Source organism: Staurois parvus, unplaced genomic scaffold (assembly GCF_062004578.1).
Source record: "Staurois parvus isolate SC_StPar_1 unplaced genomic scaffold, SC_StPar_1.0 ptg000860l, whole genome shotgun sequence".
Lineage (NCBI taxonomy): Eukaryota > Metazoa > Chordata > Amphibia > Anura > Ranidae > Staurois > Staurois parvus.
The window spans coordinates 2,278,625-2,291,899 of NW_028318656.1; the positions used below are offsets into that span (position 1 = coordinate 2,278,625).

General features: G+C 41.5%; 2 protein-coding genes across 2 annotated transcripts in view; both read left to right on the forward strand.

Annotated features, from left to right (window-relative positions):
- LOC149443312 (adhesion G protein-coupled receptor F1-like) overlaps positions 1–4,749 on the forward strand; it is a 47,738-nt gene extending 42,989 nt beyond the window's left edge. Inside the window, exon 10 of the mRNA XM_089655699.1 lies at positions 4,708–4,749. Coding sequence (XP_089511825.1) covers positions 4,708–4,749 — 42 coding nt within the window. The remainder of the gene's footprint in view (positions 1–4,707) is intronic.
- A 129-nt stretch (positions 4,750–4,878) lies between these two features.
- Positions 4,879–13,275, forward strand: part of LOC149443313 (adhesion G protein-coupled receptor F3-like) — an 84,664-nt gene continuing 76,267 nt past the window's right edge. Inside the window, exon 1 of the mRNA XM_089655700.1 lies at positions 4,879–4,980. Within this exon, the coding sequence (XP_089511826.1) occupies positions 4,879–4,980 (102 nt within the window). The remainder of the gene's footprint in view (positions 4,981–13,275) is intronic.

Consider the following 13,275-nt stretch of genomic DNA (forward strand, 5'->3'; position numbering starts at 1 on the left):
TTTTTCAAGGGGTTGATCACTTGGATAGGTTGTGTGGGATGCCCAAGGGAACTGAAAAACTTGAGGACATCTATGTACGACAATGTGGACCAAAGGTAGTCTTTCCTTTAAGAGCCTCCAAAGCTCTCTGGTATACCTGGGTAGACCCCAGATGATTCCTCCTCTTCACCCAGCTGCCTGAAGGTATTCCTTGGGCAAGGGGACCCAGAAGATGCCAACTTGAAACAGTCTCAGATGAGGAGCTAGTTGGGTTTTCTGCCTGACCGCCCTCTCCCCGTATGCGGCCCAGGGGGGTGTAAGAGTACTCACACTGTCCTTCCTGATAGCCTAATGGGTTGGTGGCTGCCTTCAGGCCTTTCTCTGGGCTGTCTCCTTCCTTGTTGCTCAGGATGTTCTCCCTTGAAGATGGTGGTATAGTGGAGATGCTCTTCTCCAGCACCTGCCTGTAGGTAGGCCCATTTCCTGGGCCCCCCTCCCAGGCTCCACAAACATGCAGATCTGGGCCTCCTCCTCACCCTTCCCGAAAGTTCTTTAAGTTTCTGGAAGGGTGGGAGGGCTCCAGAAGAACTGACCTGTTAGAGCTTCCCAGCCTGTCCTGAGGTGAACTCCTGCCACACTTACAGGCTCTCTGGTGTACCTGGGTAGACCCCAGATGAATCCTCCTCTTCACCCAGCTGCCTGAAGGTATTCCCTGGGCAAGGGAACCCAGAAGCTGTCAACGTGAAACAGTCCCGGATGAGGAGCTAGTTGGGTTTTCCGCCTGACCGCCTTCTCCTCGTATGCGGCCCAGGAGGGTGTAAGAGTACTCACACTGTCGTTCCTGATAGCCTAATGGGTTGGTGGCTGCCTTCAGGCCTTTCTCTGGGCCCCCTCCCAGGCTCCACACTCCAGCCTCTCACTCCATCTTCCATCTGACACTCTGACACTTTTGAGGGTTGCCCTGAACACCATGTCCAACCTCCTGTAAGGAAAGTCCCTCAAACATGCAGATCTGGGCCTTCTCCCTGCCCTTCCAGAAAGTTCTTTAAGTTTCTGGAAGGGTGGCCCTGACCTGTTAGAGCTTCCCAGCCTGTCCTCCTCAGGCTGACTCATCCTGCCTCACTCACAGGCTGACTCATCCCAGGCTGCTACTCAGCCTCTGCCTAAAAAATAAAACAACAAACAGGCTATCTTACTAACCTTGAGGGTTTTACACATACTACAAATCCCATAGTCCATTTCAGGATTCAGCAATAGAGGGTGGCTACGTTCTTTCAAACATTGGGACCATGGAGAACAAACGCAGCCACCCTCTAACAGGAAGTTAGATCACAGCAGACAAAAAAAAGGAAGAAATTACTTTTTTCTGTTAAGAATACATTCTTTAATAAAAAAATTTTGAAACTGGAGTTTAGTGTCATAATGAGGAACACAAATCTCTGTGGGCCATTGAACAGTTACGGTGTAAGTTCACTTTTCACAGAAAATGAAAAAAAGGTGAAATAACACTCGATCCCCGTCTCAAACCCAAGATCCCCCATGTACTTACCTCTGTGGGTGATCAGCCGTGACTGTCCATGCATTCGGTCTTTCCTTAAGGCTTCCGGGACAGACCAGACCAATTCTGAGTAGTCAAAGTGGTCACATGCCAGCACATGACTCTGATCTGGCTTGGATGCCCTCAGGAAAGACAAGGAAGAAGAGCAGGACTTTCAAATCTCCGGACCGCTGCATGGACTGCGTGGGCAGTGACAGCTAAGTTCAGTGAGAACCTGGTGGGTGGGGAGAGAAGGATGGAGTGGTTTGGCCCAAACCGTAGAGCGTACGTTTGGGTCTGTGATATCCGTTGGCTGTTTCTACTAATTTATATTTTGCCCAGGATTGGAGGCCCCTGAGTACCAAGAAAATGTCTGTAGTACATTAAAGGGTTAGTTCACCTTTAACAAAATTCTCTATGCAGTCCATGAACACCATTTCATAATTTTAGCCAATCCAATTTTAAAAATATCGATTTATGCTCCTCCCATTCCTGTAGGACATTTATGAATGGAGTGAAGCCTACCCCACAGCTTCGTCCTGTCCTCTCTTCTGGGATGGACTAGCCGTTAGGACAGGTGCCCCTTAGCGGTACAGGAGCGAGTTCCATCCTCCTAATATTAGTGACTGCAACTGTGACAAGTGCTTGTCAAGTGTCCACTATTCCGCCCTTTTCATTCATCCACCCGTTCTTCATTCATGGAGAGCATTTTGTGGAAGCCAATAACATGACTTCTGGGCATGGAGGAGGCAGACCTTTCGTTCATCCACTCATCCTCCAATTATTGAGCACTTATTGTAGGAGCTGATATTTTAGCTTCTTTGATTGGTGGAGGTAGACCTTTCATTCATCCACCTGTCCTCCATTTATGAAGCACTTTTCATTATGGGAGCTGATATTTTGGCTTCTTTGATTGGATTAGGCAGACCTTTCATTCATCCACCCATTCTTCATTTATAGAGCACTTTTCATTATGGGAGCTGATATTTTGGCTTCTTTGATTGGATTAGGCAGACCTTTCATTCATCCACCCATTCTTCATTTATAGAGCACTTTTCATTATGGGAGCTGATATTTTGGCTTCTTTGATTGGATTAGGCAGACCTTTCATTCATCCACCCATTCTTCATTTATAGAGCACTTTTCATTATGGGAGCTGATATTTTGGCTTCTTTGATTGGATTAGGCAGACCTTTCATTCATCCACCCGTTCTCCATTTATAGAGCACATTTCATTGTGGGAGCCGATATTTTGACTTCTTTGATTGGAGGAGGTAGACCTTTCATTCATCCACCTGTCCTCCATTTATAGAGCACTTTTCATTATGGGAGCTAATATTTTGGCTTCTTTGATTGGAGGAGGCAGACCTTTCATTCATCCACCCGTCCTCCATTTATAGAGCACTTTTCATTGTGGAACCTGATATTTTGGCTTCTTTGATCGGAGGAGGTAGACCTTTCGTTCATCCACCCATCCTCCATTTATAGAGCACTTTTCATTGTGGGAGCTGATAGTTTTGCTTCTTTGATCAGAGGAGTTTGGTTTCTTTGATTTGAGGAGGTAGACCTTTCATTCATCCACCTGTCCTCCATTTATAGAGCACTTATCATTGTGGGAGCTGATAGTTTGGCTTCTTTGATCGGAGGAGTTTGGCTTTTTTGATTGGAGGAGGCAGACCTTTATTCATCCACCCGTCCTCCATTTATAGAGCACTTTTCATTGTGTGAGTTGATATTTTGGCTTCTTTGATCGGGGAGGAGGTAGACCTTTCATTCATCCACCCGTCCTCCATTTATAGAGCACTTTTCATTGTGGGAGCTGATATTTTGGCCTCTTTGGTTGGATTAGGCGGACCTTTCGTTCATCCACCCATCCTCCTTTTATAGAGCACTTTTCATTGTGGGAGCTGATATTTTAGCTTTTTTGATCGGAGGAGGTAGACCTTTCCTTCTTCCACCCATCCTCCATTTATAGAGCACTTTTCATTGTGGGAGCTGATAGTTTGGCTTCTTTGATCGGAGGAGGTAGACCTTTCATTCATCCACCCGTCCTCCATTTATAGAGCACTTTTCATTGCAGGAACCGATAGTACCGCTTCTACGAATAGAGAAGGGCAGGCATAGTCGGTGATACGTGCCTTGATGAGTGCCTGTCTCAGGTGCAGCCACTCATATTAACCCCATCAGCACCAGGAGATCACCACTGTGGGGGTATATGGGAGGTAGAGGACTTCAGATTATAACTGAACACAGCAGCCACCAGTAGCCTGGATGCTCTTTGTTCATAGTAAGAAGTGAGGAGTGGCCTGGGATCCCAACTCACATGTGCAAGCCTGCCAGATAGCGGTCACCTGTGTAGGCAATTTGGGGAGATTTATCTTCATTTCCTGCCTCATAGCCAAAACAGGTAGTGGGAGGAAATGTCTCCAAATTGAGGAAATCCATGGTTGCCACCTTAACTAGGGCCCCCCCATTGGAAGTTTTCTCTTCCTGTTTGGTTATTCGGTGACAACAATAAACAGGACAAATAGAGAGGGCGCATCATCCTAACCAAGCACAGACAGCAATGAAACCACTCTATCCAAAGAGATAAAAAATATTTCATTTCAACTTTCATGAGAAAAATATGGTTGCACCCAATTAGAGGTTCCTCAATGATAGGCAAATGGAAGGAACAAGGATAAGAACAGGAGAGAGACAATGGGGGGAGGGTGGACCATAACACCAAGGAAGGTCTGTGCAAGAGGGGACTTCACGGGAACCAAGAAGGGACTTCACCTGGAGATGACTCTAAATCCACACTACGGGAGAACCTGCTTTCCTGCATTTGCTTGAAACCACCTGCAGTCCTGTTTGTTATGGGTACTACAAACTCTCACCGAACTTTTCAGTGTATCCCTATCACATGCAGACCATTATCAATGCTCATTTGCTACAAAGGTTACATAGCATGTGCATGTTTGTGTTGTCTATTGGTAATGCTCTATACGTCTTTTATTGTAAGTAGTTTGTATGTACAGCATTCTTAGGAAATGAACATTAATATACTACAGGGGTTTCTGCTTCCTTGCAGATAGATAGAAGCAAAAAAAAAATGCCCACATGCCACAGTGTTGCGATGGCTATTTTAGTGATTTTTTTATAGCATAAATAAATGGCATGATGCATTTTGGTTTCTGTGTTTTGTTTAGAAGCTAGGCTTCCCTTATTCAAATGCTAATGAACTTGGTTGACTGGTTCATGAAGCTCATGCAAGAGGAAGTGATGTTGTTGGGAAGTAGGGGGGGGGGGGAACTTGGACTGAACACGAAGCACTAGTGGTTTTAGAGGACACCGTAATGACCTAACAACAAAGAAGGTCCATGCCAGATGACTTGATTGCAACACAAGAACTACGTCTGTGTCAGAAGGAATTTCACCTGGGAATGGAGCTAAAGCTTTCTGGAAATGACTGTGCGACAACTGTGAGACAACTGTGCGACAACTGTGTGACAACTGTGCGACAACTGTGCGACAACTGTGCCATCCAGAAATTGTAATAAAGAGAAGCCACACCGTGTTGTCTTACCTGAAAAGGTCCTTACTCATATGTCAAAGAGTACAGCTGAGCAACAGCATAGTCCCAACTCAGGTCTTCTCCTCCTTAATGCATTTCACCAAGCTGTCTTCATGGCAAAGGATAGAGAAGTCATTTCTATGTCTCAATCCAGAATCGCTGTGATCTATCAGTGCCCTGCAAGTATCTGCACATGTGCTTCCGGCTCTCATCATCAAAACGCCCACAAGGCTGTCATAACCCATAGTTGTGCAAAATAAAAAAAAAGGGTTTTTTTTCGATTTGTTAGTTGACTCATTTTATTTCGTTCGATAAGTTAAACTCGTTTTTTGGAATTCGTTTTGTTTATTCGAATTTGACCGAATTAGAAATTTCGAATGGATTTCAAAAATAATTCCAACGGATTTGAAGATAATTCCAGCGCATTCTAAAACAGTTCCAACGGTTTCAAAAATAATTCCAGCAGATTCAAAAACAATTCTAACAGATTCGAAAACAATTCTAACGGATTCATAAACAATCCTAACAGATTTGAAAATAATTCAAACGGATTTGAAAACAATACTAACAGATTCTAAAATAATTCCAACGGATTCGAAAACAATTCTAACAGATTCATAAACAATTCTAACAGATTCGAAAATAATTCAAACGGATTTGAAAATAATTCAAACAGATTCATAAACAATTCTAACGGATTCAAAAATAATTCAAACGGATTCGAAAACATTTCTAACGGATTCATAAACAATTCTAACAGATTCGAAAACAATTCTATTGGATTCATAAACAATTCTAACAGATTCATAAACAATTCTAAGGGATTCGAAAACAATTCTAATGGATTCATAAACAATTCTAATGGATTCGAAAACAATACTAATGGATTCATAAACAATTCTAACAGATTCGAAAACAATTTTAACAGATTCAAAAACAATTTTAACCGATTCGAACACAATTCTAACAGATTCATAAACAATTCTAACAGATTCAAAAACAATTCTAACAGATTCAAAAATAATTAAAACGGATTCGAAAACATTTCTAACAGATTCGAAAATAATTCTAACAGATTCGAAAACAATTCTAACAGATTCATAAACAATTCTAACGGATTCGAAAACAATTCTAACGGATTCATAAACAATTCTAACAGATTCATAAACAATTCTAACAGATTCGAAAACAATTCTAACAGATTCATAAACAATTCTAACGGATTCGAAAACAATTCTAACAGATTCATAAACAATTCTAACAGATTCATAAACAATTCTAACGGATTTGAAAACAATTCTAACAGATTCATAAACAATTCTAACAGATTCATAAACAATTCTAACAGATTCGAAAACAATTCTAACAGATTCATAAACAATTCTAACGGATTCGAAAATAATTCTAACAGATTCATAAACAATTCTAACAGATTCATAAACAATTCTAACAGATTCGAAAACAATTCTAACAGATTCATAAACAATTCTAACGGATTCGAAAATAATTCTAACAGATTCATAAACAATTCTAACAGATTCATAAACAATTCTAACAGATTCATAAACAATTCTAATAGATTCGAAAACAATTCTAACGGATTCGAAAACAATTCTAACGGATTCATAAACAATTCTAACAGATTTGAAAAAAATTCTAACAGATCCATAAACAATTCTAACAGATTCGAAAATAATTCAAACGGATTCGAAAACATTTCTAACAGATTCGAAAATAATTCTAATAGATTCAAAAACAATTCTAATGGATTCATAAACAATTCTAACAGATTCATAAACAATTGTAACAGATTTGAAAAAAATTCTAACAGATCCATAAACAATTCTAACAGATTCGAAAATAATTCAAACGGATTCGAAAACATTTCTAATGGATTCATAAACAATTCTAACGGATTCGAAAACAATTCTAACGGATTCGAAAACAATTCTAACGGATTCATAAACAATTCTAACAGATTCGAAAAAAATTCTAACTGATTCATAAACAATTCTAACAGATTCGAAAATAATTCAAACGGATTCGAAAACATTTCTAACAGATTCGAAAATAATTCTAATAGATTCAAAAACAATTCTAATGGATTCATAAACAATTCTAACAGATTCATAAACAATTGTAACAGATTTGAAAAAAATTCTAACAGATCCATAAACAATTCTAACAGATTCGAAAATAATTCAAACGGATTCGAAAACATTTCTAATGGATTCATAAACAATTCTAACGGATTCGAAAACAATTCTAACAGATTCGAACACAATTCTAACAGATTCATAAACAATTCTAACAGATTCATAAACAATTCTAACAGATTCATAAACAATTCTAACAGATTCGAAAACAATTCTAACAGATTCATAAACAATTCTAACAGATTTGAAAATAATTCAATTGGATTCTAAAACAATTCTAACAGATTTGTAAATAATTCCAACAGATTCGAAAACAATTCCAATAAAATCGAAAATAATTCCAACGGATTCAAAAATAATTCTAACGTTACGATCCATAATGCGCAGTCCATGTGTGTTTCTGATGGTATGTGGGCTATATGAAGAGTTGCGTGATCACATTGGAAATCTCTATTTCAGCAAAATGTTCACAGTGCCTTTGGTGATCACTACTCGCGTCACCATCGCGCAACTCCCAATTTTTTGTAAAGTATTTTAGTCTTTTCTAATCTATTCTAGATTGCATAAGGGTTCATGCACACTGGTGTGTAAAAAACTTACCTAAGCCACTTTTATTACCAGCGCGTTTAGACACATTTAGATGGGTTTGGCGTTTGGGAGTTTATTCCATTGGCCAAAATTTTAATTTATTCCGGCCATTGAAATGAATAAACTCTCAAACTCCTCTCCCAAAATGTGATTCTTCTGCGTTCAGATGCAAGAGCTTTGACTGCCTCCAAACACTTCTGCTCCTAAACTCTTCTAAAAGCCTACGTGTGCATGGACACCTCAACTTTTTATTGAGGGGAGTTCAGGAGCTTAGGCAAGAAAAATCACCAAAAACCCCAAAAATGTCAGCAGCAGCATGAACCTGAAACAGTGATCTGGCTGTTTTTTCTCCCTGAGTTCAGGGAGAAAAAGCAGCCAGATCTGTGAGTAAAAGCAGCACACATTTCACTTGTTAGGCACACAGTTAACCCCTTGATTTCCTCCAGATCAGGGGCGGAGTGACCATTTGGAAACTCGGGAACTGCCCGAGGTCAGTAGGGGGCCCCATGAGATGCCCCTGGTATCTTTTCCATAGGCTTTTTTGAGTTTGGGCAAGGACAAAGGGGCCCCATGATCCCCTATTGCCCGGGGGCCCCATGAGTTGTCAGTCCGCCCCTGCTCCAGATCACTCCTGTCACCCAGCCAGTGTCATCAGTACGGCGTACACTATTATCACTGACCACTGTATTAGTGTGACAATGTCATTGTCAGTTAGTGTACCTCCTAGCCAGTGTCTGTTAGTGCCAGATTGTCCGCCACACTATTACAGTCACATTATAAGTGGCTGATCACCGCCATTACTAGTATTGCATCTATATTGGTGTAAATTCTAGTATATCTACCATCGTTTGTAGACGCTATAACTTTCACACAAACCAGTTCATATACATTTATTTGATTTTTTTTTTACCAAAGGCATGCAGCAGAAACCATTTTGGCCCATAAATATGAAGAAATCAGATTTTTTTTACTTTTTTTAATTGGATATACAGGTGTACCTCGGTTTACAAACGCCTCGGTTACCATAATTTTCTGTTTGCGAATGAAAATCCATTGAAAATAATGCCTCGGTTTACGATTTTTTTTTTCGCAATACGAACGGATTAATTGGTTTTCAATGCACTTACGATTTTTTTTTAATCGTGTCCCTGTACAGTATTTATGCCTTTAAAGTGCACTTTATAAAAAGTTTTGAACAGATAAAACTTTTTTTGACTTTTTTCTGACCTCCACAATGGATTAATTGGTTTTCAATGCATTTACGAATTAATTTTTAATCATGTCCCTGTACAATATTTATGCCTCTAAAGTACACTTTATAAAAAGTTTTGAACAGATAAAAGACTTTTTTTTTTTACTTTTTTCTGACCTCTGGAACGGATTAATTGGTTTTCAATGCATTTACAATTTTTTTTAATCATGTCCCTTTATGCCTTTAAAGTGCACTTTATAAAATGTTTTGAACAGATAAAACTTTTTTTTAACTTTTTTCTGACCTTCGGAACAGATTAATTGGTTTTCAATGCATTTACAAATTCATTTTTAATCATGTCCCTGTACAGTATTTATGCCTTTAGAGTGGATTTTATAAAGAGTTTTGAACAGATAAAGCTTTTTTTTACTTTTTTCTGACCTCCGAAACGGATTAATTGGTTTTGAATGCATTTATTCTTTTTTTTAATCATGTCCCTGTACAGTATTTATGCCTTTAAAGTGGATTTTATAAAGAGTTTTAAACAGATAAAAGACTTTTTTTACTTTTTTCTGACATCCACAACAGATTAATTGGTTTTCAGTGCATTTACGAATTAATTTTTAATCTTGTCCCTGTACAGTATTTATGCCTTTAAAGTGCACTTTATAAAAAGTTTTGAACAGATAAAAGACTTTTTTTTAAAACTTTTTTCTGACTTCTGGAACGGATTAATTGGTTTTCAATGCATTTACATTTTTTTTTAATCATGTCCCTTTAAGCCTTTAAAGTGCAGTTTATAAAATGTTTTGAACAGATAAAACTTTTTTTAACTTTTTTCTGACCTCCGAAACGGATTAATTGGTTTTGAATGCATTTATTATTTTTTTTTTAATCATGTCCCTGTACAGTATTTATGCCTTCAAAGTGCACTTTATAAACGTTTTGAACAGATAAAACTTTGCTTTACTTTTTTCTGACCTCCGGAATGGATTAATTGGTTTTGAATGCATTTATGAATTCATTTTTATTCATGTTCCTGTACAGTATTTATGCCTTCATAGTGCACTTTATAAAGAGTTTTGAACAGACAAAAGGCTTTCTTTTACCTTTTTATGACCTCCGGAATGGATTAATTGGTTTTCAATGCATTCCTATGGAAACGTATCGGTTTAAGAATTTTACGAAAAGTCCCGCAGAACAAATTAAATTCATAAACCAAGGTATGCCTGTATTTTATAACAGAAAGTTATGTGACCACCTGAAGGATCAAATTTCTAAAATGAATACACATATGTGGCCAAGCATTTTATAGTCCATCATTGCTCAAGCAATGAATCTTTGAGGGTCCAGATCAGTGAAAGAATAGGTAAACCCTTGGGGGGGGATTGATTTTCTTAGCTAGCTAGAAGAGATGTATACTAGATCTTGACATCCAAGTCCCAGAGACAAAAGTGAACCATAAATGGGATCTGTGAACAATTATTTGGTGCGCCCAGAAATAATCCCCATGGAGGTGGAATGTCGGTGCTCTGACACTGTTTGTCTTCCCAGCACAGATGCAACTGAATGATGAAAATTGGTATAGCCGGCACTTGACTTCCCGAGTAATAAACTTTATTGAACGAATAAAATGTGCACATACAATGGCTTACGCATTTCGGCAATGGCCATGGCTAAAACTCATTGACGAAACGCATAAGTAATTTTATGTGCACATTTTACTCTTTCAATGAACATTATTATTCAAGATCCGCCTATACCAATCTTCATCTTAATGACCACTCCATCCAAGATGCAAACGCCAATGCGTTTCACTCAGAAGGAGAGGGCAGCGAGGGAGAGAAGATTGAGGGGAGAGAGGGGAAAGGGGTAGGGGGAGAGTAGATAGAGGGAGGGGCAAATGCGGGAGAGAAGAAGGAGGGAGAGAGAGGGAGGAGAGAGAGGGAGGAGTGAGAGAGAGGGGGAGGGGCAGAGGGATAGAATAGAGGGGAGGGGACAGAGGGAGAGAGAAGAGAGAGGGGGCGGGGGGGAGGAGAGAGAGGGGGGGGAGAGAGGGGAGAGGAGGAGAAAGAGAGGGGGACGAGACAGGGAAGAGGGGGGAGAGAGAAGGGGAGAGGGGGAAGAGAGGGGGAAGGAGGAGAGAGAAAGGGGAGAGGAGAGAGGGTGAGTGGAGGAAGAAAGAGGGGAGGAGGAGAGGGTGGAAAGGGAGGGTTAGAGGGGGAAGAGAGAGAGGGGAGGAGGAGAGAGAGAAGGGGAGAGGGGGAAGAAAGAGGGGGGAGGAAGAGAGAGAGATGGGGAGAAGGGAGGAGGAGAGAGAGGGGGAAAAGAGAGGGGGAGAGGGGGAATAGAGAGAGGGGAGGAGGAGAGAGAGAGAGAAGGGGAGATGGGGAAGAGAAAGGGGAGGGGGGAAGAGAAAGGAGAGAAGGGGAAGAGAAAGGGGAGAAGGGGAAGAGAGAGGGGAGAAGGGGAAGAGAGAGGGGAGAAGGGGAAGAGAGGGTGAGTGGAGGAAGAAAGAGGGGAGGAGGAGAGGGGGAAAAGAGAGGGTGAGAGGGGGAAGAGAGAGAGGGGAGGAGGTGAGGGGGATAAGAGAGGGGGAAGTAGAGAGAGAGAGGGGGGGGGAGAGAGTGAAAGGAAGAGAGGGGGAATGGAGGGAAGAGAGAGGGGTGGAGGAGAAAGAGAGGGGGAGTGGGGGAAGAGGGAGGGGGAGAGGGGGGAGGAGAAGAGAGAGAAGGGGAGTGGGGTAAGAGAGAGGGGGAGGAGGAGAGAAAGGGATAGGGAAGGAAAGAGGGAGGAAGGTGGGGAGGAGAGAGAAAGAGGAAGAGAGAGAGAGAAAGAGGAAGAGATAGATGGGGAGAGGGAAGAGAGGGGGAGGGAAGAGAGAGAGGGGAGAGAGAAGAGAGGGGGAGGGGAGAGAGAGAGAGAGGGGGGGGGGAGATAGAGGAGAGGAAAGGAGAGAGAGAGAGGGAGGGAGAGAGAGAAGTGAGCAGAAAAGGATAAAAGGTAGGGAGAGAGAGAGGGAGACGGAGAGAAAAGTAAAAGGGGAGGTCATTTTTTGAAATACAATGTACTCCTATTTAAGCCATTGGTATAAGTAAAGGGTCATGCGCTTTGATTGTGCGATTTTCATGCATTGAACAGACTATTGAAATGAATGGGTTGCCCGGCATGTAAAATGCAAATGAATGTACACATGCACTTGCATAGGTGTGAATGAGGCCTTTGTTTTCCATGGGGTCCTGGCATGCTTGGTACACAGGTGGCATAGTAAAGCAGCCCATATATGAGTTATTTTTTTTTTCCGTTCACCCAACAAATAACTCGGCTCCCCCTATCCGCACATTCGATGTGTATGGGGGATTCATCCCTGCTGAGGCTTTTTTTGCTGGAAGACTTCCCCGCTGTCAGAATACACTGATCAGTGCTGCTGGCTGTAGCCAGCAGTGCTGATCAAGAAAAGAAGTTGCAATAGGATGGTTGTATAGAAGTTGGTCGATACATCTATTGATCAGCATTCTGTACAACCATCCTGCCATACATGGATTGAAATTTGTTTGGTCCCTGCCGATGGGGCGGAATTTCAATCGATGTATGGCCAGCATAAGACTAGAGAGGGAGGTCAGGAAGATGAAACCCGATCCCATCACTGCCATCATCTCATCCCTGGATGGGTGCCCACAGCTTCCTATTCAAAGTGCTGCACAGGGCCAACACTTCCCTCCATCCCATCCTAACACAGTGCTGCCGATCACTGAGAGCTCAGCATGGGTTTCCAGTCATTGCTGCTCCTCCTGATATCAGTCCTTGTCTGGTCCTGCTCCTCCAGGAATACAGTAAGTCCTATATTGCGATTTTTCAACGCCTTTGTCTGACTTCAGCAATATGAATTCTGATGGGTGACCGCTTTGTAGCTAGTGCTTTGTTCCCTCTTCTTGTTATGTAGTGATGGACCGGACACCCCCCCCCCCCCCCTGTTCAGTTCGTGGTCGAACATCCGAACCTACAGAATGTTCAACCGCAAACTTTGTATACAAACTATTTACTGAGTGGTATACCAATGATGGGACACTATTCCTCCCACTGACACCAATGATGGGGCACTATTCCTTCATCTGATACCAATGATGGGGCACTATTCCTTCATCTGACACCAACGATGGGGCACTATTCCTCCCACTGATACCAATGACGGGGCACTATTCCTCCCACTGATACCAATGACGGGGCACTATTCCTCCCACTGATACCAATGATGGAGCACTATTCC